At 48.2% G+C, this 25431-nt stretch overlaps 1 protein-coding gene across 2 annotated transcripts in view; it reads right to left on the bottom strand.

Moving 5' to 3' along the window:
• Window positions 1-18997: 18997 nt before the first annotated feature.
• Window positions 18998-25431, bottom strand: part of PTPN9 (protein tyrosine phosphatase non-receptor type 9) — an 82208-nt gene continuing 75774 nt past the window's right edge. For both annotated transcript variants that reach the window (XM_082198070.1, XM_082198071.1), the window contains exon 13: window positions 18998-20825. In XM_082198070.1, the coding sequence (XP_082054196.1) occupies window positions 20611-20825 (215 nt within the window). In that variant the 3' untranslated portion in view covers window positions 18998-20610. The remainder of the gene's footprint in view (window positions 20826-25431) is intronic.

Raw genomic sequence — 25431 nt, 5'->3', positions numbered from 1 at the left:
GGTTTCATTTCCGAACTGCAGCGTGCAGCTCTACACCTTCTGCCCTAGGTCGGCGAAGACCCATCTGAGTCCCCGCCTCTTGCACACCAGCTTAATACCCTAGCCTTGCTCCACCTCCTTCGCCTCTCCCTACGTCTCTGGGTCCTTCTGCCCCCCTGGGACTCCTCCCTTCTACTCTCCTCTGACGCTGACCCCCCTGATCCTTCCGCTTCCTTTCGGCGGGCTTTGGGACCTGGCTCACTCTCCGGGCTGCTTACTGCTCCAGCTTCCGCTGCATTTGAACTTGGCGCGCGCGCCCAACTCTCTACTTTCCTCTTGACCGTTGCCTCGCTCTCTGAGGAGGGCGTGACCACCCCTGACTCGTGCCCTCCCTCCTGCTGACGGCCTCCGGAACCCGATGCCTGGCTGCCTTCCTCCCTGCTGCTCTCAGTCTTGAGCGTGGGTCCCGACTTCCAGCTGCTGCTCTCTGAATCTCCTCTGTTCCCTTCCTCCTGGGGTGTCCCCCCGGATCCCCCCCTTGCTCTGCTCACTGGGGCTCCCTTTTGGGAGTCCTCTGACTCACTGCTTAGGCTTGGAGATCTCGGTTCGTCATCATCACTCATTCTCCCTTCGGCTTCCTCCCCCTCGCTCTCTGTTTCCACCCTTCTCTGCGTCTCTGCTTCTGAACCCCTGACACATACGCTTCAGGTTACACACTCCGCTAACCCAGAAATAGTGCTTCAGGTTAAGAACTTTGCTTCAGGATGAGAATAGAAATTGGGCTCCGGAGGCGCGGCAGCAGCGGGAGGCCCCCATTAGCTAAAATGGTGCTTCAGGTTAAGAACAGTTTCAGGTTAAGAACGGACCTCCGGAACGAATTAAGTTCTTAACCTGAGGTACCACTGTATATCCTTCCCATTCCATCAGTCTTGACATTGAAGATTTGGAGTTATTTTTAAAATATATTTGTGTTTCTTGGATTATATTTTGAATGAAGTTCTTTTTCATTTAGTAATGATATATTAAGATACCATATCCTCATACCTTCCTGGGTTTTAGATAAATTATATTCCAATATTACCGCTGAGTGATCAGCTGTCATGGGAATATCAGTGTCACATTGGCTACTAAAGGGATGTAATGATGCTGATGTTAGAAAAAAAAATCAATTCTATGCTGGGTATTATGAATTCTTGCAAAATATGTACGGTATATGATTTTTCCTTAGGATGATGCAGTCTCCATGAATCCACTAAATTCCACTGTATCATATATTTATTAATTGTCGCTCTAACCTTTGTCCTTTTTTTCCTGGCTACTGAGGTGATATCCATCTGTGGATCTAAAAATTCATTAAAGTCTCCACCCATTATCAAGTGCTGATAGGATAGAAGGCTTAATCTCTTAAAGCAGTTGTGAATAAACTTATGGTCATCAGTGTTAAAAATTATGAAATTATGATTACCACAATATGGACTTCAAACTGGTTTTGGACATTAGATTGATATATTGCCCAGCCCTAGTTGTGTCTCCTCTTCCTTGCCTTTTCTCCAAACTAAAAAGGCCTCAAACTTTCTTCACTGGGGGGTTCACCATCCCCTTGGTCATTTCGGTGGCCCTTTTCTTAACCTTTTCCAACTCTATAGTATCCTTTTTGAGGTGAGGTGACCAGAACTGTGCACAGTACTCCAAATGTAGTCATACCATAATTGATATAATGACATTATGATATTATTGGCAGTTGTATTTTCAATTCATTTTCTAATGATTCCTAGCAGGCAATGTGCCTTTTTCACAGCTGCTGCACACTGGATCAGCATCTTCATTGAGATATCCACTGCAACCCCAAGGTCTTGTTCTGGGTCTGTCTACTCCAGTTTAGACCCCATGAGCCCCCCAAAATTAAGATTTTTTTGCTCCAACATGCATCACTTTACACTTGTTTACAATGATTTGCATTTGCCATTTTGCAGCCTCTTCACTCAAGGGTTAGGGAAGATGGGTATCTGGCCTGATGCTTAGATGAGTTCCCTTAATCTTAGTTTACAATGAATGGCAGCAGTTCTCTAGGATTTAATAGACTCATAGACCTGTAGAGTTGGGAGAGACCCAATAGGTCCCCTAGTCCCTCCCCACCTGGAGGTGCAGGCTGTACTTCTGCCTGCACCCAGATGCGTGTGTTGCAGCTCTTTGCAGAGACGGAGACAAACCAACAAAAGACATTGGGATTGCACATGGCACCCCAAGGGCACGTGGAGGTGCGGAGGGCGGCAGAGATGAGCCAGCACAACCAGAAATGGTGCTCCTCGATTGCTTCCCTGCCTTACTTCAGGAGGTTGCGGGTCTGGAGAAGGGCTTTGGGCAAACATCTCCATGCAAGCAGGAGGAAATCTACTTTGTCTGCAGAAGATCCCAGGCTCAGCCCCCTGCATCTCCATGGAAGGCAGAGACCGCCCATGCCTGAAGCCCCGGAGAGCCTCTGCCAGTCCATGTAAACAGTAGTTAAGCTCAATGGAGCAATAGCTTTATTCTGTGTGTGGCACCTTCCAATCGTTATATTTAAACCATCCCTCTATTTAGAACCACAAGAACCAGGATCTTGATTTGTTTTTATGGCAGGAGCCAAAGTTCCCAACGCAGAGGAGGATCCCAGGTTCAGGCCCCTGCCAACTGCAGGTCGGGGGGGGGGAATGGCTCCCACTGGAAACCTGGAGAGTTGCTGTTGGTCATTGTAAGCCAGGAGGGGGAACCTTCGTTGATCTCCATAACAGTTGCTGGAACCTTCAGGAGGGGAGGTTGAATCTTGTGCTTGAATCCTGCTTGCAGGTTTCCCACAGACTGCTGTGGGACCAGAAAGGCCATTGGCCTGATCCAGCAGGCGCTTTTATATCCATCTCCTCTGACTACGCTGTCTGGGGCTGATGTGGAAGGATGTCCAGCAACATCTGGGAGGGCCATAGGTTCCCTATCCCTGGTTCACATTGACTAACAGGTGGAGCAGAGGTCTGATTTAGTAAATTATTATTACATTCCTACAGCACCTTTATCTTCCAAGGATCTCAAGGTGGTGTACATAGTTCCCCTCCTTCCCATTTCATCCTCACCACAACCCAGTGAGATGGGTTAGGCTTCTAGCCTAAGGTCACCCAGTGAGCTCCATGGCTGAGTGGGGATTTCCCTCCCAGGTCCTTGTCCAACACTAGCCATCATGCCACATAGTTTCTCACGTCCACCCATATTCCTGGGTTCTAAGGCATATAGGATTGTAAAGCTAAACACTTGAATTGTGGTTGGAAATGGAAGTGTTTAATTCATTTTTTAGGAAGGTGGAGGGGGAAATCACAGGTACTGAGATCTGGGATTCCATGCCGAGTTATTGATTTCACTTCACAGGCTGGTAAGATGTGGAGGCAACTGGGAAACTCTCTGTGCTGTCAAGAGACAGACGTATTTCATCTTTTGCCATTGCTATTTCACTGCCCCCGACTTGTAGACATGGGCCAAAGAACTCTGTGGGTGTTTTGGTTTCAGTAATTATGACTGTAATTATCACCTCTTGGCAAATAGATGGGGAAGAAATGGAGGCAGTGAGAGATTTTACTTTCTTGGGCTCCATGATCAGTGCAGATGGTGACAGCAGTCACGAAATTAAAAGACGCCTGCTCCTTGGGAGAAAGGCGATGGCAAACCTAGACAACATCTTAAAAAGCAGAGACATCACCTTGCCAACAAAGGTCCGTATAGTAAAAGCCATGGTTTTCCCAGTAGTGATGTATGGAAGTGAGAGCTGGACCATAAAGAAGGCTGATCGCCGAAGAATTGATGCTTTTGAATTATGGTGCTGGAGGAGACTCTTGAGAGTCCCATGGACTGCAAGAAGATCAAACCTCTCCATTCTGAAGGAAATCAGCCCTGAGTGCTCACTGGAAGGACAGATCGTGAAGCTGAGGCTCCAATACTTTGGCCACCTCATGAGAAGAGAGGACTCCCTGGAAAAGACCCTGATGTTGGGAAAGATGGAGGGCACAAGGAGAAGGGGACGACAGAGAATGAGATGGTTGGATGGTGTTCTTGAAGCTACTAGCATGAGTTTGATCAAACTGCGGGAGGCAGTGGAGGACAGAAGTGCCTGGCGTGCTCTGGTCCATGGGGTCACGAAGAGTCGGACACGACTAAACGACTAAACAACAACAAATTATGACTGTGATGTAGAGGGAAAAAAGGGCTCCCTCTTTCCATTTTTTAGTTAGATCCATTTTTTAGACTTAGGGGAGCTAGTCTCAAACGTTTGTTGGGGGAGATCTAGGTGTTTTTTGTGTGTGGGGGAAGTTATTTGTCCTGTCTTCAAGCTTTTTATGATGGAGGACCTCTGTAGCCAACCCCAACGACACGATCTCAAGATGGAAGGGGAGGGAACAGCTGCAGTCGCCTGCGATTCCTGCGCAATGTTTGCCATCTTGCCAAAGGTTGCAGGCAGCTTTACCTGCAGCAATTGCATGTTGATTGCCCTCTTAAAAGACAAAGTCCAGCAACTGGAGGAACGTGTAGCTACGCTCCAAAGAATTAGAGAGCTGGAGCTCTTCTTGGAAGCAACAGAGCACACCGTCCCCACCAAGGAGGAGACAGGGGACTCCCCTGAGAAGGAGGCCAGTTCACCAACACAGGAGCCAGATATATGGAGAAACGTGACTCAAAGAAGTAGGAGGCCCAGGGTTCGATCTGATTGTTTAGAAGTACACAATCGCTTTGAGGTCCTCTCCCCTAGCATGGAAGACGAAGAGCAGACTCCATTTGAGGATCTCTCCCTCATTACAGTCGATCAGGTATATGAAGACGAGCAGCAAAGTCAGTCCTCAGGGAATGTGCAGGCGACCTCGGAACGGACAGCTCACGGAAGAACCCCGACCAAACCCAAGAGGAGGCGTGTAGTGGTGATAGGGGATTCCCTACTGAGGGGAACAGAAGCAGTGATCTGTGGGCCTGACAAGATGTCTCGGGAAGTGTGCTGTCTCCCCGGGGCTAAGATCCAAGATGTAACTGAACGACTGCAAGGAATCATAAAACCCACTGGCAAATGCCCCTTCCTCTTGGTTCATGTGGGAACCAATGACACTGCAAGCAATAGCCTCCAGAAGATCAAAAGAGACTACGAGGCTCTCGGCAGGAAATTGAAGCAACTAAATGCACAAATTGTCATCTCATCTGTCCTCCCAGTTGAACGACGTGGCCCAGGGAGAGAGGGGAAAATAGTGGAAGTGAACAGCTGGCTTCGCAAATGGTGTAAACAGGAACGGTTTGGATTCTTAGATCACGGACTGCAGTTTCTTGAAGATGGACTTCTGGCAAGTGATGGGCTGCACCTCACAACAGTTGGGAGAAATGTTTTTGCCAAAAATCTCAGAAACCTCATCAGGAGGGCTTTAAACTGACTAATGTGGGGGAGGGAGACAGTGCTCCTGAAGGTAGGAGTCTATCAATTAATGAAGATGATCATCCAAATGTCATAGACCAAATGGAGCAAACAGCACGCGGACCTAGTGGTGGGAGGAAAAAATCCTTAAATAAGAGACACGGGGGAATGATTAATGGACTTCAATGTCTGTACACTAATGCGCAAAGCATGGGAAATAAACAAGATGAGCTTGAGCTCTTGGCACAGCAAACTAAATATGACATAATAGGCATCACTGAAACCTGGTGGGATAAGTCCCACGATTGGAATGTAATAATGGGGGGATACAATCTATTTCAGAGAAACAGACCAGACAAGAAAGGAGGAGGAGTGGCATTATATGTCAGGGATGTGTATACCTGTGAAGTGATCCAAGATTCAGAACCTAAAAGCCAAAGTGAGAGCATTTGGGTCAAAATTAAGGGAGAGAAGAATAACAGGGACCTCATTGTGGGAGTTTACTATAGATCCCCAAGCCAAACGGAGGACATAGATGATGCCTTCCTGGAACAGATGGCCAAGCATGCAAAAGGAAGGGAGATAGTAGTAATGGGGGACTTCAATTACCCGGATATTTGTTGGACGTCAAACTCAGCCAAGAGCATAAGGTCAAACAGATTCCTCACTGGCCTTGCAGACAACTTCATTGTCCAGAAAGTGGGAGAAGCAACAAGAGGAACAGCCATTTTAGATCTGGTCCTAACCAATGTTGATGACCTGCTTAGTGGGGTAGAAGTGGAAGGATCATTAGGCGCGAGTGATCATGCTCTTCTGAAGTTTACTATACAGCGGAAAGGAGCAGCCAAGCATACTAGGACTCAATTTCTTGACTTTAAGAAAGCCGACTTCATAAAACTTAGGGAAGTGCTGGGTGAGATCCCATGGACAACAATACTAAAAGGAAAGGGAGTTCATGATGGCTGGGAGTTTGTTAAGAGGGAGATACTAAAAGCACAACGTCAGGCAATACCAATGAGACGGAAACATGGAAGGTGCCTAAAGAAGCCAGGGTGGCTATCTAAAGAACTTTTAACTGAATTAAGTTTAAAAAAGGATGTGTACAAAAAATGGAAAAGGGGGGAAACCACCAAAGAGGAATTCAAACAAATAGCCAGCACGTGTAGACACAAAGTCAGAAAAGCTAAAGCACAGAATGAACTCAGGCTTGCTAGAGAGGTTAAAAGCAACAAAAAAGGCTTTTATGGGTATGTTCGTAGCAAAAGGAAGAACAAAGAAACAATGGGGTCACTCAGAGGAGAAGATGGTGAAATGCAAAGAGGGGACACAGAAAGGGCTGAACTACTCAATGCCTTCTTTGCCTCAGTCTTCTCCGATAAAGAAAACAATGCCCAACCTGAAGAATTTGGAGCAAATGATTCAGCAAAGGAAACACAGCCCAGAATAACTAAGGAGATAGTACAAGAATATTTGGCTAGTTTAGATGTATTCAAGTCTCCAGGGCCAGATGAACTGCATCCAAGAGTATTAAAAGAACTGGCAGATGTGATCTCAGAACCACTGGCAGTCATCTTTGAGAATTCCTGGAGAACAGGCGAAGTCCCGGCAGACTGGAGGAGGGCAAATGTTGTCCCTATTTTCAAAAAGGGGAAAAGAGAGGACCCAAATAATTACCGCCCAGTCAGTCTGACATCAACACCAGGGAAGATTCTGGAGCAGATCATTAAGCAAACAGTCTGTGAGCACCTAGAAAGGAATGCTGTGATCACCAATAGTCAGCATGGATTTCTGAAAAATAAGTCATGTCAGACTAACCTGATCTCATTTTTTTGACAGAATTACAAGCCTGGTAGATGAAGGGAATGCAGTGGATGTAGCCTACCTTGATTTCAGCAAGGCATTTGACAAGGTGCCCCATGATATTCTTGTAAAGAAGCTGGTAAAATGCGGTCTTGACTATTCTACCACTCAGTGGATTTGTAACTGGCTGACTGACCAAACCCAAAGGGTGCTCATCAATGGTTCCTATTCATCCTGGAGAAGAGTGACTAGTGGGGTGCCACAGGGTTCTGTCTTGGGCCCGGTCTTATTCAACATCTTTATCAACGACTTGGATGATGGACTCAAAGGCATCCTGATCAAGTTTGCAGATGATACCTGTCAGAGCTGCTTGAAGATCCTAGCTCACAGAGGATCACGCTAGCCAGCGATCATTAAGTAAAAGTCTTTATTGAATTACAGTTTCCATTCTCACGCTGCTGCGCGCAACTCTACGTCTAGTAGCTAGATCGACGTAGCTCCGTCTGAGTCTCCGCCCCGTGCGTACCAACTTAATATCCTAGCCCTGCTCCACCTTTTCCGCCTGACTGTCCTCCTCTGGGTCCCTCTACCCCCCGGGGCTTCTTCCTTCCGGGATTCTTCTGACGCTGACCCGGACCCTCCTGCCTCCTTGCGCCGGGCTTTAGGACCTGGCTCCCTTTCCGGGCTGCTTACTGCGCCGCCTTCCTCTGCATTTGAACTTGGCGCGCGCGCCCAACCTTCCACTTTCCTCTTAACCGTTTCTTCGCTCCCCGATGGAGGTGTGGCCACTCCTGACTCATGCCCTCCCTCCTGTGATGAGCTGCCAGCGCTTGCCCCCTGGCTCCCTTCCTCTTCCCTGCTCTCTGGCGGTGACGCTGGTCCCGATTTCCAACTGCTCTCCTCTGAGTCCCCTCTGGCTCTATCTTCCTGGGGTGCCCCCCTAGACTCCCCCCTTGCCCTGGCCACTGGTGCTCCTTTCTGTGAATCCTCTGATTCACTGGAAAGACTCGGAGATCTCGGGTCGTCGTCATCACTCATCTTTTCTTCTGCCTCCTCCCCTTCGCTCTCTGTTTCCTCCCTTGCCCTTGCCTCTGCTCCTAAACCCCTGACATCCATCCCCCCCTCGAAGCCCCCCATTCCCCCCTCCCCTCCTTCCGGTGCTGGAGCTGGGGTCTGCTGTTGCAAAGGGACGAACGTCGGATATCGTTCGCTTCCCGTGGCGGGCCTCCATCTGAAGTCTCGCGGGTCTCCCTCCCTGCTCTCGTCGACGACGGTCACCTCCGCTTCCATCTCTGTGCCGCCGTGCTCGAAACCAGGGTCGTCCCCGAAAACGTCCATGTCCGTCTCTCCCTCACTTCCTCCTGGCGGCGTTGCTCGTCCTGGGCCTTCCAGCCACCTTCTGCGGAACTGCTCCTCTGGTCTATCGTCCCACCAATACGAGGGTTCTGATGCAGATCCCGAGGGTGACCCCTCCGGGGAACGGACGTCTTGTGTCGGGTCCTCGTCCGAGTCGAACCCCCGGAAAGTGCTGGCCGAAAGCGTGGGCGTGAAAAGCCAGTCGTCGAAAAAGTCTGCTGGCATAGGTCTATGTGGGAAGAGGGCATGAAACTCGTCTTTGAGTAGAGGTTCGTCCAAGGCGTAGCCCGGCACCCAGCTGTTCGCACTGGCCGGGGTGCCCTCCTTGGTGAGAAAGTATTCTACCCCCTCTTCCCCCCATCTGGAGTCCAAAATCTCCGTGACGTCATTGATGCGCTCCTTCTGTGCCACTCCCGCGTGCCCCGTTCTGTCTCTGACCGGACTCGGCGCCGTTCCGGGTTCCTGGAACCTGTGCGGTGCCTTGTAGGGAGTGATCTGTGGAACACCGGATGCATTCTGGAACCCTCCGGAAGTGCCAGTCTGAAAGCTACCGGGTTGACCTGCTCTTCGACTTGGTAGGGCCCCAGTTGTTTATGCCCTAGTTTCTTCTTGGCCAACGACCTGGCCGGCACTGCGTGGGCTGCTAACCAGACCCAGTCTCCCACGTGGAGCTCTTCGCCAACCCTTCTGTGCCTGTCCGCTTGTACCTTGTATGCGTGTTTGGCCAGCTCCAGGTGGCGCCTCAGCTGATCGTGGACTTCCTGCAGCTCCGACGCGAACGCATCTGCTGTCTGCGGCTCCCCCTCCCCCATTCTTTCCAGTCCCGGGAAGGTTCTGGGGTGCCTCCCGTTGTTGGCGAAGAACGGCGTGACCCCCGTGGACACGTGCTTCGTGTTGTTGTATGCGAACTCGGCAAGCGGCAGGTAATCCACCCACGTCGCAGGCTGTTGATTCGCATAGCATCTCAGGTACTGCTGCATGATGGCATTGACCCGCTCCGCTTGCCCGTTGGTCTGCGGGTGTCTCGCCGACGCCAGGTTGATCTTGACGTTTAGGAAGCCCATCAGCTTCTGCCAGAAATTCGAGATGAACTGCCGCCCGCGGTCGGACAGAATAGACCGTGGCAGACCGTGAACCTTGAACACGTGGTCTATGAACAGTTTGGCGGTTTGCTCCGCCGTGGCCACCTTCGCACACGGAATGAAATGGGCCATCTTGGAAAACAGGTTCACCACCACCAGCACTGCCGTCTTGCCCCTCGAGCTGGGCAGATCTGTGACAAAGTCCAGAGCCACCCTTTCCCAAGGTTCGACCGGAGTTTGCAGCGGTTCCAACAGTCCTGCCGGCGGTCTGTACACTGGTTTGGCCCTCTGGCAGGTGTCACACCTCGCCACGTAGTCTGCGACCTCCCCTCTCATTCCAGGCCACCAGAAATCCCTGGCTACCAATTCCACCGTCTTCTCCTTGCCAAAGTGCCCGGCCGTGGGCGCGTCGTGCAGCTGCTGCAGCACCTTGGCGCGAAGGTCATCTCCCGGTACGTAGATGGCCCCTTTACGGATGAGCAATCCATCTCGTAGCTGGAAACCGTCGGCCTCAGCCTTGCCCCTTTGCACCTCTGCCATCTTTGCTTGCGCGAAGGAGTCATCCTGCAACGCTCGCCGCACCGCCTCCAGGTCCACTGTGGCCGCGGCGCACGCCCATACTGTTGGTGCGAAGATGTGCATGGCGGCCGCTGGCGTTGCGTCCTCCAGATACTGTGGCTTACGGGAGAGGGCGTCCGCCATGATGTTAGTGTCCCCCGGGACATACTCTATGCGGAAGTCGAAGTTCGCAAAAAACTCAGCCCAACGTATCTGCCTCTGGTTTAGGAACTGTGCCGTGCGCCAGTGCTCCAGATTCTTGTGGTCCGTGCAAACCTGCACCGTGTGCTTGGCGCCGATCAGGAAGTGCCTCCACGCTTTGAACGCTGCATGAATGGCCAGCAACTCCCTGTCCCAGATGGTGTAGTTCTGCTCGGACTTGCTGAGCTTCCTGGAGTAAAACGCTCCCGGCCGCCACACCCCCTGCTGGTCCTTTTGCAGCAGGACCGCCCCCACGGCTCTGTCCGAGGCGTCTGTCTCCACCCTCATCGGCCTGCTGGGGTTGACGTGAAGCAGCTGCTCTTCCGACGCGAAGAGACGCTTGAGTGCCTGAAAGGACTGCTCCGCCTCCTCAGTCCAAACGAACTTCTTTTTCTTGGAGCTAAGCGTGTCTGTGATGGCCGCTGTCTGCATAGCGAAGCCCTTGATAAACTTGCGATAGAAGTTCGCAAAGCCGACAAACCTTTGGACCTCTTTCCGGTTGCGTGGACTCTTCCAATCCAATACCGCTCGAACCTTGGCGCTGTCCATGGCGAGCCCCTTGTCAGACAACTTGTAGCCCAGAAAATCCACCTCCGTCACGTCAAATTGGCACTTCTCCAGCTTGGCGTAGAGCCTATGTTGCTTTAGTCTGGTCAGCACTTCCTTGACGTGTCTGTCATGCTCCTGCTGCGATTCCGAAAAGATCAGGATGTCATCTAAGAAACAGACGCACGTCTTGTAGAGAAGTCCCGCCAACACGTGATGCATGAAAGCTTGAAAAACGTGGGAGCCATTTTGCAATCCAAAAGGCATAACTCTGTATTCGTAGGTACCCAGTGGCGTGAACATGGCCGTCTTCCACTCATCTCCCTCCCGCATGCGAATGAGGTTGTACGCCCCTCGCAGGTCTAACTTGGTGAACACTTTTCCCTTCCGCACCTTCGCCAGGAGGTCGTCTATTCGGGGCATGGGGAAGTCCGACGGCTTGGTCCCATTGTTTAAAATGCGATAGTCCACGACCAGTCTTTTTTGGGGCGTGTCTCGCTTTTTAACAAAGAATACAGGACTGCCCCCCGCTGCCTTGGACTCTCGGATGAAACCGCGCTCCAAATTATGATCTATGAACTCTTTGAGTTCCTGCAGCTCGTCCTCTGACATGGAATACAGTTTCCCTTTAGGCAGCGCCGCCCCCGGAAGCAGGTCAATTTTGCAGTCATATGGTCTGTGGGGGGGTAGCTTGTCTGCCTCCTTCTCGCAGAAAACTTCCAAAAATTCTGCATACTTGTGGGGAATCGCTTGCAGCGTGCCTAGCAGCAGCTGTGACTCCTCTTCCTCTCCTTCCTGCCGGGGCACGATGCAGTGTTCAGCACAAAAGGAAGAGCCGAAGATCAGCTGCCTCTGGTACCAAGCCAGCGTTGGGCTGTGCTTGTCCAGCCAACTCATTCCCAATACAATGGGCGTGTCCGATAGTTGAGTGACATTGAAGCTGATGACTTCTTTGTGATTCCCAAGTCGCATCGCCATTGGCGGCGTCTGCTTCACCACTTGCCCCCCTAGCAACTCCCTGCCATCCACCGTGACAACCTGCAGGGGCAGTGTGGCCGGCAGCAACTGTATAGCGTGCTTGTCGACAAACTCCTGCCCTATAAAGTCCGCGTTGCTGCCCGAGTCGATAGTAATTGGCACGTCCTTGGTGATTCCATTGGGCAGCTGGAGAGATGCGGTGAGCCTCACCACTGGTTTGGGCGGGAGGGGGTTCACGGGCTGTAAAATCTCTGGGGACTGCGTCACTAACACGTCTGGCTGGGCCCCAGGGCCTCTTCCTCCAGCCAGACTGCTTCGTTTCCCTGCTGTGGTCCTCCTTGCTGCGTTGCTGCAGTCACCATTGCTGAGGCTGCAGTGAGCTTGTGGAGCCTCTGGGGACACTCTTTCGCCATATGCCCTGGCTCCTCACAGACGTAACACTTCCTGTTCCCTCTAGGAGGCTTCGCTTTCACTGCTGCCGGTGCTAGGGCTCTGGTTGCTGACTGAGCCCTTGCACCTCCAACCTCCATAGGTTCGGCTCCTCCTCCTGGCGGAGGCGTGGATTGCGCCCGCGCTGCTTCTCTGGGAAGGAAGGAGGGGCCCCTGGCTGGTTCGCGCCCTCCACGCCCTTCGTCCCTGCTCCACGGACGTTCTTCCAGCCTCACCCCCACTGCCAGTGCCCTCTGAACGACCTCCTGGGTGGTTCGGGGTCTCTCCCCCCTCGCGATCTCATCTTTAATCGAGCTGTGCAGCCCCTCCCAAAAGAGGTCTCTTACCGGGGCCGAATCTCTGTCCCATTCCAGGGCACTGACCAAGGCGAAAAAGCGGGCATGGTACTGTCTGACGCTGGCCCTCCCTTGTCTTAGTCCATGCACCTCCTTCCGGGCAAGATCCACGTCAATACTTGATAAAAAACACCCATCCATCGCTTTAATAAAGGCATCTGCATTCTGGAGCGCCGGATCCTTATCTCTCCATAAATTGCGTAGCCATGCTTTAGCATCCCCATGCAAATGGGACATGATGAATCCCACTTTCTCTTGCTCATCTCTAAAGTCTTTATGCAGCAGTTGCCGTGCGCACAGTACGTCTGCTCTAAAGTTGGGATACTGTTGCAGGTTCCCATCGAAGTGAGAGACCAGCCCGCCTGTTCGTCTCGCCAACCCAATTCCCTCCTGCCGGGGTGTCTGCTTCGTCAGCACGTCTAACCTGACCTGGAGATCCCTGCAGGCGGCAGCTGCCTCCTCCTCTCTCTTCCTGGATGCGAGAGCCTCGGCATTCAGTTGTGCCACTGCTTTTCTGAGTTCCTCTATCTGCTGCTCAGCCGTCATGTCGTCTGCTGTTCGTGAGCTCACTAGTAGGCACCTGTTTCTCTCCCCTCCTCGGGGCTGTAGATGCCCACAATTTGGAGACGGAGCTTACTGTCAGAGCTGCTTGAAGATCCTAGCTCACAGAGGATCACGCTAGCCAGCGATCATTAAGTAAAAGTCTTTATTGAATTACAGTTTCCATTCTCACGCTGCTGCGCGCAACTCTACGTCTAGTAGCTAGATCGACGTAGCTCCGTCTGAGTCTCCGCCCCGTGCGCACCAACTTAATATCCTAGCCCTGCTCCACCTTTTCCGCCTGACTGTCCTCCTCTGGGTCCCTCTACCCCCCGGGGCTTCTTCCTTCCGGGATTCTTCTGACGCTGACCCGGACCCTCCTGCCTCCTTGCGCCGGGCTTTAGGACCTGGCTCCCTTTCCGGGCTGCTTACTGCGCCGCCTTCCTCTGCATTTGAACTTGGCGCGCGCGCCCAACCTTCCACTTTCCTCTTAACCGTTTCTTCGCTCCCCGATGGAGGTGTGGCCACTCCTGACTCATGCCCTCCCTCCTGTGGTGAGCTGCCAGCGCTTGCCCCCTGGCTCCCTTCCTCTTCCCTGCTCTCTGGCGGTGACGCTGGTCCCGATTTCCAACTGCTCTCCTCTGAGTCCCCTCTGGCTCTATCTTCCTGGGGTGCCCCCCTAGACTCCCCCCTTGCCCTGGCCACTGGTGCTCCTTTCTGTGAATCCTCTGATTCACTGGAAAGACTCGGAGATCTCGGGTCGTCGTCATCACTCATCTTTTCTTCTGCCTCCTCCCCTTCGCTCTCTGTTTCCTCCCTTGCCCTTGCCTCTGCTCCTAAACCCCTGACAATACCAAACTGAGAGGGGTGGCTAACACCCCAGAGGACAGGATACACTTCAAAACGACCTTTACAGATTAGAGAACTGGGCAAAAATAAACAAGATGAATTTTAACAGGGAGAAATGTAAAGTATTGCACTCGGGCAAAAAAAATGAGAGGCACAAATACAAGATGGGTGACACCTGGCTTGAGAGCAGTACATGTGAAAAGGATCTAGGAGTCTTGGTTGACCACAAACTTGACATGAGCCAACAGTGTGACGCGGCAGCTAAAAAAGCCAATGCAATTCTGGGCTGCATCAATAGGAGTATAGCATCTAGATCAAGGGAAGTAATAGTGCCACTGTATTCTGCTCTGGTCAGACCACACCTGGAGTACTGTGTCCAGTTCTGGGCACCACAATTCAAGAAGGACACTGACAAACTGGAACGTGTCCAGAGGAGGGCAACCAAAATGGTCAAAGGCCTGGAAACAATGCCTTATGAGGAACGGCTAAGGGAGCTGGGCATGTTTAGCCTGGAGAAGAGGAGGTTAAGGGGTGATATGATAGCCATGTTCAAATATATAAAAGGATGTCACATAGAGGAGGGAGAAAGGTTGTTTTCTGCTGCTCCGGAGAAGCGGACACGGAGCAATGGATCCAAACTACAAGAAAGAAGATTCCACCTAAACATTAGGAAGAACTTCCTGACAGTAAGAGCTGTTCGACAGTGGAATTTGCTGCCAAGGAGTGTGGTGGAGTCTCCTACTTTGGAGGTCTTTAAGCAGAGGCTTGACAACCATATGTCAGGAGTGCTCTGATGGTGTTTCCTGCTTGGCAGGGGGTTGGACTCGATGGCCCTTGTGGTCTCTTCCAACTCTATGATTCTATGATTCTATGATTCCTTGCAACAAAGGCAGCAACTAAATATTGGACAAATATAACAATCCTTAATGGAGTTCAGTCAAAGGTGCTGCCAAAGACATGTAGGTCACAGGATTTGCACGAAGCAGAAGAGTGAGTCACTTTATTGCCAACAAAATGCCTGCAATTTTGAGCTGAGCTTTAACCACCCAATTACCTTGATTTCTTTCTTTTTCTTAAAAGAAAGAAAATATAATCAAGTAAAGAATAGGAGAAACCAGAATCAATGATCCTCTTTCCACTCCAGGTGGAGACCAAAACAGCAGCAAAGGTGGTATCTAGTAGGTCTCAATAAATGAGATAAATTGCTTATGTTTAAAGGGCTTTTTGTTGTGGTGCGATGGGTGGGGTGAAATGCCAGTTTGTGAAGGACTTAAAGAAAAGAAGCTGAACTGATACTAGCTACTGCCAAGTAACTCTTGCATGAGAGGAATTTATCTGTTATAAATTTTGGAAAGTTGTTTCTGTATTTGCTATACATTTGGACTCCTCTTAGCTTTTGTAACCCAATTTTACCTGCTCCCAAAGAGCAGGTTTTTGTATTTTGCTTGGGTACAATTGGATGCCATTTTAAGAAAGCCGACTTCATAAAACTTAGGGAAGTGCTGGGTGAGATCCCATGGACAGCAATACTAAAAGGAAAGGGAGTTCATGATGACTGGGAGTTTGTTAAGAGGGAGATAGTAAAAGCACAACGTCAGGCAATACCAATGAGACGGAAACATGGAAGGTGCCTAAAGAAGCCAGGGTGGCTATCTAAAGAACTTTTAACTGAGTTAAGATTAAAAAAGGATGTGTACAAAAAATGGAAAAGGGGGGAAACCACCAAAGAGGAATTCAAACAAATAGCCAGCACGTGTAGACACAAAGTCAGAAAAGCTAAAGCACAGAATGAACTCAGGCTTGCTAGAGAGGTTAAAAGCAACAAAAAAGGCTTTTATGGGTATGTCCGTAGCAAAAGGAAGAACAAAGAAACAGTGGGGTCACTCAGAGGAGAAGATGGTGAAATGCAAACAGGGGACACAGAAAGGGCTGAACTCCTCAATGCCTTCTTTGCCTCAGTCTTCTCCGATAAAGAAAACAATGCCCGACCTGAAGAATTTGGAGCAAATGATTCAGCAAAGGAAACACAGCCCAGAATAACTAAGGAGATAGTACAATAATATTTGGCTAGTTTAGCTGTATTCAAGTCTCCAGGGCCAGATGAACTGCATCCAAGAGTATTAAAAGAACTGGCAGATGTGATCTCAGAACCACTGGCAGTCATCTTTGAGAATTCCTGGAGAACAGGCGAAGTCCCGGCAGACTGGAGGAGGGCAAATGTTGTCCCTATTTTCAAAAAGGGGAAAAGAGAGGACCCAAATAATTACCGCCCAGTCAGTCTGACATCAACACCAGGGAAGATTCTGGAGCAGATCATTAAGCAAACAGTCTATGAGCACCTAGAAAGGAATGCTGTGATCATAGAATCATAGAGTTGGAAGAGACCACTAGGGCCATCGAGTCCAACCCCCTGCCAAGCAGGAGACGATAGTCAGCATGGATTTCTGAAAAATAAGTCATGTCAGACTAACCTGATCTCGTTTTTTGACAGAATTACAAGCCTGGTAGATGAAGGGAACGCAGTGGATGTAGCCTACCTTGATTTCAGCAAGGCATTTGACAAGGTGCCCCATGATATTCTTGTAAAGAAGCTGGTAAAATGTGGTCTTGACTATGCTACCACTCAGTGGATTTGTAACTGGCTGACTGACCGAACCCAAAGGGTGCTCATCAATGGTTCCTCTTCATCCTGGAGAAGAGTGTCTTGGGCCCGGTCTTTTTCAACATCTTTATCAACGACTTGGATGATGGACTCAAGGGCATCCTGATCAAATTTGCAGATGACACCAAACTGGGAGGGGTGGCTAACACCCCAGAGGACAGGATCACACTTCAAAACGACCTTGACAGATTAGAGAACTCGGCCAAAACAAACAAGATGAGCTTTAACAGGGAGAAATGCAAAGTATTGCACTTGGGCAAAAAAAATGAGAGGCACAAATACAAGATGGGTGACACCTGGCTTGAGAGCAGTACATGTGAAAAGGATCTAGGAGTCTTGGTTGACCACAAACTTGACATGAGCCAACAGTGTGACGCGGCAGCTAAAAAAGCCAATGCAATTCTGGGCTGCATCAATAGGAGTATAGCATCTAGATCAAGGGAAGTAATAGTGCCACTGTATTCTGCTCTGGTCAGACCACACCTGGAGTACTGTGTCCAGTTCTGGGCACCACAATTCAAGAAGGACACTGACAAACTGGAACGTGTCCAGAGGAGGGCAACCAAAATGGTCAAAGGCCTGGAAACGATGCCTTATGAGGAACGGCTAAGGGAGCTGGGCATGTTTAGCCTGGAGAAGAGGAGGTTAAGGGGTGATATGATAGCCATGTTCAAATATATAAAAGGATGTCACATAGAGGATGGAGAAAGGTTGTTTTCTGCTGCTCCAGAGAAGCGGACGCGGAGCAATGGATCCAAACTACAAGAAAGAAGATTCCACCTAAACATTAGGAAGAACTTCCTGACAGTAAGAGCTGTTCGACAGTGGAATTTGCTGCCAAGGAGTGTGGTGGAGTCTCCTACTTTGGAGGTCTTTAAGCAGAGGCTTGACAACCATATGTCAGGAGTGCTCTGATGGTGTTTCCTGCTTGGCAGGGGGTTGGACTCGATGGCCCTTGTGGTCTCTTCCAACTCTAGGATTCTATGATTCTATGATTTTAATCAATATGGCAGACTGAACTTTCCAAAAGCACGGATTTCAAAAGTGCAATGATTTTGTTTGGCTTCTTAGAAAGCCCAAGCACTGCTGGCAGAGCATTTCCTTTGCATGTAACAGGTTCCAGGTTCAATCTCCAGCAACCGCAGAAAGGGCTGGGAGAGATCCCTTCGGACATCCTAGAAAACTTCTGCCATGGTTTGACTCCTATAAACAGCTTCCCACTTTCCCATCTTCTGTGAGCTGCTTGGAGCACAGTGGGTTTGTAGGAAATGAGGTATGTAAATGATCTGACTGCTTCTTGGCCTTTCAGCTAGGATCATGCAAAAACATTATCTATGCTAATTCATCGGTTCTTACCAGATCCAATACAAATCCAATACAGCCTGGTTTTGAGGACTATATATTAACTGGATTTTTGGAACTCGGAGATGGAATAGGGGCTTCCTCCATCTGCTCCACGCATCAATCCAGTACAGTGGTACCTTGGGTTAAGAACTTAATTCGTTCTGGAGATCCGTTCTTAACCTGAAACTGTCCTCAACCTGAAGCATCACTTTAGCTAATGTGGCCTCCTGCTGCCGCCAAACCGCCGGAGCACGATTTCTGTTCTCATCCTGAAGCAAAGTTCTTAACCCGAGGTACTATTTCTGGGTTATTGGAGTCTGTAACCTGAAGCGTCTGTAACCTGAAGCGTCTGTAACCCGAGGTACCACTGTATTGCAGTACGCCTCCAAGAATGGCTCACCAAAAATAAACAAATCAACTATTTTTGAGAGATGTTCAGTGCAAAACTGAAATTGGGAAAGAAACCACGACAGTTTAAGCTGGTACCAGAAACTGACCCACACCAGGAATCTCCCAGTCATTCACATGCTTTAACTGAGGGCCAAGTAATTTTTTCCAGCTTGAGGAGCACACACTCTCATCAGTTTTTGGAAAGCTGTATGCCAGGCTGGGTGGGGCCAGAGGCAAAGGGGGTGGAGCAAACAGATGCAACTCGGAACTTGCTATGGGAGCCAGGCCAAAGCCCTAGAGGCGTCTCCAACTCTCCGCACCCTGCTTCATACAGGAAAGCAGGAAGCATTATCACAGCTCAAGGGCCTGTTCCTGTCAGGCCAAACCAGCGCCGGAAGTATGAGAATGGAGGGGGCCTGGGGAAGAGTCCTAACAGGCAGACTGTCTGGCCCCTGGGGCTTGACTTTCACCACCTCTGCTTTAAACCAACGCAACAAATGAGACGGCAGTGAAAGTGTGGGTTGTAGGTATATTTATTTGCAAATACAAGAGAGAGAGAGAGAGAGGGAGGGAGGGAGAGAAAGAAATCGCCATACAATAGCAAATAGGAACATTTACAGTTATCTCCAATTCGGACTTGATCAGGTTAATGTTAAATACAAAACTGAGAAAGAGAGGGAGAGAAAGAAAGAAAAAGGGATTGTAAAAAATAAAAAATATGTGCATTCAAAAGAGCTTATTCCAGTATAAAGTTACTGAGGGCAGCTCAGATGCCACCCTCCTCCTCTCCAAGCAGAAATTGGGGTGGAGGGCGGCTGTCAGCCTGCTTTAAGGAAACACGAGCTCCCAGTCTTGTCACTGGCAGGCTGCGCAAGGAGAAAGAACTGGATGTAGAGAGCAAGAATTCCCCCACTTAAACAAAATTGGCTTTCAAGGTTTTGTCGGAAAGGAGGGGCTGTGGAAGAGAACAGATCTGAGGCCCGATATCAAGTCTCCTTCCTCTACCTCCCTTCTCCCAGATGTTTGGGGGTTAAGCCCCACTTATTTGGCCACTCACATCCACACTGTCCCCTGCTGAGTCCTTCGTACCAACAACTGCCTAGCATTCCTGGCTAGCAGCAAAACTGCAAGTGGGTTCCACATGCCCCGCCCCACATCGCAGGAAAAGAGACCCACAGATCTGCACCCCAGCTAATAACCTTTTCTGCAGGCTTAAGATACAATCACAGGCAAGAAAGGTGAAGGCAGGGGAGAAGAATGCCACTGGGATGTGGCACGGAGGATCCTTGCAGGTTAAGGGTGCATCCTGCTGTGGCAACATCACATGGACACACACACACACCAGGCACTGCGGCATTTGTGTGATACGACATCACAACTTGCACGCAACCTGTACGCCTCTGCACAACAGGTGTGCCCTTGCAAGTGTGTGTATGTTGAAGCTACATCAGTGGGTGAACTGGGATGGCACAGTGGGCAAGACCAACCTTGGGCAGACAAGAACCATGAACATAATTCATAAGACTGACGCTGCCACTTAATACAAAGGTCCCTGTAAGATATTAAGACTCTGTATCGTATTTATGCAAAGAGAATACTGGCTACATCTTTGAACGAGGAGTGTGTATTAAGTACATACAGAGAAGGAAACACCTAGATTCAGTGGTGGGCAAGACGGAAATCTTCTTCTATCCTGGCCTTGGATATAACTGGAAAGGGTCCCCTTCTGCATCAGAACCAGGAAAGCAGCACCCCCTCTGTCTCCAGAAGGTGGAGGACACTGACATGGCAAGGAGTTCCATCTTCTCCCTGTTTGCCTCCAGTGGCACGTCAGGACCAGAAGTTTGGTTTGTTCTTTTTTTAATAAGGCACAGTTCAATCAAGGGTGCTAGTCTTGGAGAATGCAAGCCTTCAGAGCCCATGGCTACTAGTTGCGACTTGAGCTAGCCAGCTAGTCAAACAGAAAGTTTCTGATAGCCTCAGCGGCAGAAAAATTGGCTCAAATCAGTGTTCTGGGCAAAGCTGCATCTGAAGATGCTGACAAATCTGGTTTGGTCAAGAGGGAGGAAGGGAGGAAACAGGGTTTGGCCTGGTCCCTGCTGCTCTGTGGCCGCTGGGCCAGGATTCCTATTAGCTCTTCTCCTTCCCTGCCCAGGCGTAGGAGGAAGGGAGCAGGTTCTCTCTCTGCGCATGCTCAATGATGGCCAAGTAGCAGAAGTAGTACTGCTCAGGGGTCTGGATGCTGAAAGCTCGCTGCGTCCTCATCCGCACCACTGTCTGTTGCACGTTCAGCGTGCCCACGTCCTGCAGTTGAGACAGGCAGATGTCCAGAGCGCAGAAGGTACCTGGGGGAAGAAGATCACCGTAAGCCATACCCAAGCCAGGACACCTTGGACACTCCACACCCACCTTCCCCCACATCCTGGGGCCCTTGAGGTGTTGTTGGACTCCAGCTTCCCCCAGCCTCAGTCAGCATGGACCAATGGTCAGGGAGGGTGGGAGGGTAGTCCTGCAACACATAATGGCCCTGCTCTGCCTCCACAGCTGGTGGCTCTGAATACCAGTTGCTGGAAGCTGCAGGAGGAGAAATGGCTCCTTTGCTTGGGTCCTGCTTGCCAGTTTCCCTCGGGCATCTGGTTGGCCACTGCGAGACCAGGATGCTGGACTGGACGGGCCAGTAGCCAGGGACCACATCCAGCACGCTCTTCTTTTTATGTTCTTAACACCGGGAGGGCCACAGGTTCCCCACGTTTTGGTTCCCCACCCATGTTCTCCAAACCCTATGACTGATTTCAGCCAAATGTTCATTCATTCATTGTGGGTTTTATCCAATGAAGTGCTAATTTAAAGTAACAAAGGTATACTTGTTCTGCAGCCGAAACGTTTTGCACCAGCAGAACACTGTGAGGACCCACAAGATAGTATAAAAGAAGCATTACAAAAAATTGAGGAATTTGGAGAGGTGGCAGGCTTTAAGGTAAATAAAAATAAAACAAAAATGCTGGTTAAAAATCTAATTAAGGAAGAAACGAAAGATCTAGAACAAAAAAGTGGAAATTATGGTGGTGAAAAAAGTGAAATATCTGGGAGTGTGGATTACGGCAAAAAACCTAAACTTATATAAAGATAATTATGAAGTTACATGGAGAAAAATAAAGAAAGATCTAGAAATATGGGGGAGGATGAAATTCTCCTTTTTAGGGAGGATAGCAGTGGTTAAAATGAACGTTTTAACGAGGATGTTGTTCTTATTTCAAACCCTTCCAGTGATTAAAGGTTTAAAACAATGCAAAGAATGGCAGAGAACCCTGATGAAATTCATCTGGCAGGGGAAAAGACCAAGGATTAAAATGAAAATATTAACTGATAAAAAGGAAAGAGGAGGTTTTGCTCTCCCAGATTTGAGTTTATATTATGAAGCAGCGTGCCTACTTTGGCTAAAAGATTGGATAAAATTGGAGAATAGAGATCTATTGGATTTAGAAGGTTTTAATAATTGGTACGGGTGGCACGCATATCTCTGGTACGAGAAGGTGAAAGTCCATAGGGCTTTCTTAAATCATATTTTCAGGGGACCAATATATCAGGTCTGGGAAAGAAATAAGAACCTTCTTGAAAGAAAAACACCATGGTGGATCTCACCGGTAGAGGCCTTAACAATAAAAAAAACCAACATGGAAGGGAAGACTTGGTAAGAAAATCAGAACAAGGGCTTAAACTGAAACCTTATGAGGAAATAAAGGATCAATTCACCGGCTGGTTACAATATCATCAGGTGAATGATATGCTAAAGCAAGACAAAAGAAAAATGGGCTTTGAGGATAAGAAATCAAAATTTAATATAGAAATAATAGAAGGTAAAACCAAAACATTGTCTAAATTATGTGACATATTACTGGAATGGCATACAAAAGACGAGGAAGTCAAAGAGGCAATGATTAAATGGGCAACTGACTTCGGCTATAACATCGAGTTTGAAAAGTGGTTGGAATTGTGGAATAGAGATATTAAATTTACGGCCTGTACGAGTCTGAGAGAAAATGTATGGAAAATGCTCTATAGATGGTATCTTACGCCGGCAAAATTGGCTAAAATCTATAGATTAGAAAATAAGACATGCTGGAAATGTGGTGAAGTGGAGGGAGACCTCTACCATATGTGGTGGCTATGCAACAAGGTGAAGGATTTTTGGGAAGCAATTTATAATGAACTTAAAAAAGTTCTTAAATATACTTTTCCCAAAAGACCTGAGGCCTTTTTGCTGGGAATTATGAGTAAGGAAATAAAAAATGAAGATAAAAAAATATTTCTCTACGCCACCACAGCTGCAAGAATTATGCTGGCACAAAATTGGAAAACAGAAACCATACCGAGCGTAAGTGACTGGCAGGTCAAAATGATTAACTATGCCGAGCTAGATAGATTAACAGGCAGATTACGAGACCAAGATGACCAGAAATTTCAGAAAAATTGGAGTAAATTTTGGAAATATATTGGAACGGATATATAGGAGGAACTGGCGGTATTAGAATAACTTTATCAGCTAATAAACATAAACTTTAATAAACTAAATACGCAATTAGGGATATATTTGATACTTACCAAAAGGCTGAAGGGAAGTCAAAGGCTAAGTAGAGCCAAATGTTTATACTGTGTTTTTTTTTGTATGATTTTAGGCTTACCTTGTGTATAGCATGAAAATAGGATGAATAATTTATGTTAAAATGTTTATTTTTGTATTTGTTTGTCTTATTTTTGTATTTGTTTGTCTTATTTTTTTTTTCTTTGACAAATTCTGAATAAAAATTTACTGGCAAAAAAAAAAAAGAACACTGTGATGCAAGAGAAAGATCAAGCAGTTTGCTGCCACGTTTGCCCTGCAACAGAAGCAACAGAAGGAACAGTCTACTGTCCAATGAGCTTCTGCGAATGCAGCTGCTGAACTGGATTCCTCCACTGCGCAAAACTGAAACTCGTCCATCCACTAGTGCAAGAGCCCTTGCGCTCATGGACAGAAAACTCTGGATATAGTCCACTGTCCTGAAAAATATCACACGTATACACAAATAGGAATAAGGAAGCCCTAGCTGCCTCACAAATTTCTTTTTGTCTGATTATTATTATTAATTATTATTATTTATTGAATTTCTATACCCGGAGGACTCAGGGCGGTTCACATAAAAAGATCACAGTATATAAAATAAAAAATAAAAGCAATAACCCAATAAAAACCCTGAAAAAAGCCACTACTGAGAAATCCCCATTCTTGTGTTGCCGCCCTCCAAACCTCTTGAGGGGGCGCACAAAGAAGGGCCTCAGAAGATGACCACGGGGTCCGGGAAGGTTCATATGGAAAGAGGTGGTTCACGAAAATTAGAATATTGTGGAAAAGTTCATTTATTTCAGTAATTCAACTTAAAAGGTGAAACTAATATATGAGATAGACTCATGACATATAAAGCGAGATATGTCAAACCTTTATTTGTTATAATTGTGATGATTATGGGATACAGCTGATAAAAACCCCAAATTAACAATCTCAGAAAATTAGAATATTGTGAAAAGGTGCAGTAGCTATTCAATCCATAACATCTGCAATAGGTTCAGTAGGAAGCACAATCATGGGGAAGGCTGCTGACCTGACAGTTGTGCAGAAAGCCATCATTGAGACCCTCCGTAAGGAAGGAAAGCCTCAAAAGGTGATTGCAGAAGAAGTTGGATGTTTCCAAAGTGTTGTATCAAAGCACATCAATGTAAAGTTATGCAGAAGGGGAAAGTGTGGAAGAAAAAGCTGCACAACAGCAGGGATGACCGCAGCCTGGAGAGGATTGTCAGGAAAAGACCATTCAAATGTGTTGGAGACTTTCGCAAGGAGTGGACTGAGGCTGGAGTTAGTGCATCAAGAGCCACCACACACAGACGTATCCTGGAGATGGGCTTCAAATGTTGTATTCCTCTTGTCAAGCTGCTCCTGAACAAGAAACAACGTCAGAAGAATCTTGCCTAGGCTAAAGAAAGAAAAAAAAGAACTAGTCTGTTGCTCAGTGGTCCCAAGTCCTCTTTTCTGATGAGAGCAACTTTTGCATCTCATTTGGAAACCAAGGACCCAGAGTCTGGAGGAAGAATGGGGAGGCACACAATGCCAGATGCTTGAAGTCCAGTGTGAAGTTTCCAATGCCAAATGCTTGAAGTCCAGTGTGAAGTGTTGATTTGGGGAGACATGCCATCAGCTGGTGTTGGTCCACTGTGCTTCATTAAGTCCAGGGTCAACGCAGCTGTCTACCAGGAGATTTTGGAGCACTTCATGCTTCCTTCCGCAGACGAGCTTTATGGGGATGCTGCTTTCTTTTTCCAGAATAACTTTGTCACCTGCCCACACTGTCAAAAGTACCAAAACCTGGTTCAATGCCCATGGGATTACTGTGCTTGATTGGCCAGCAAACTCACCTGATCTGAACTCCATAGAGAATCTATGGGGCATTGCCAAGAGAAAGATGAGAGACATGAGACCGAGCAATGCAGAAGAGCTGAAGGCTGCTATTGAAGCTTCCTGGTCTTCCATAACACCTCAGCAGTGCCACAGGCTGATAGCATCCATGCCATGCCGCATTGAGGCAGTAATTGATGCAAAAGGGCCCAAACCAAGTACTGAGTACATATGCATGCTTCTACTTTTCAGAAGTCCAATATTGCTCTATTTGCAATCCTTGTTTTGCTGATTTCATTTAATATTCTAATTTTCTGAGATTGTTAATTTGGGGTTTTCATCAGCTGTACACCATGATTATCACAATTATAACAAATAAAGGCTTGACATATCTTCCTTTGCATGTCACGAGTCTATCTCATATATTAGTTTCACCTTTTAAGTTGAATTACTGGAATAAATAAACTTTTCCACGATATTCTAATTTTCTGAGTTTCACCTGTATTGCGGTCCTGAGCCGTTTA

Source organism: Podarcis vaucheri, assembly GCF_965113315.1.
Source record: "Podarcis vaucheri genome assembly, chromosome: 14".
NCBI lineage: Eukaryota > Metazoa > Chordata > Lepidosauria > Squamata > Lacertidae > Podarcis > Podarcis vaucheri.
The sequence above is the reverse complement of the archived record's forward strand: the minus strand, read 5'-3'. Positions and strand labels throughout refer to the sequence as shown.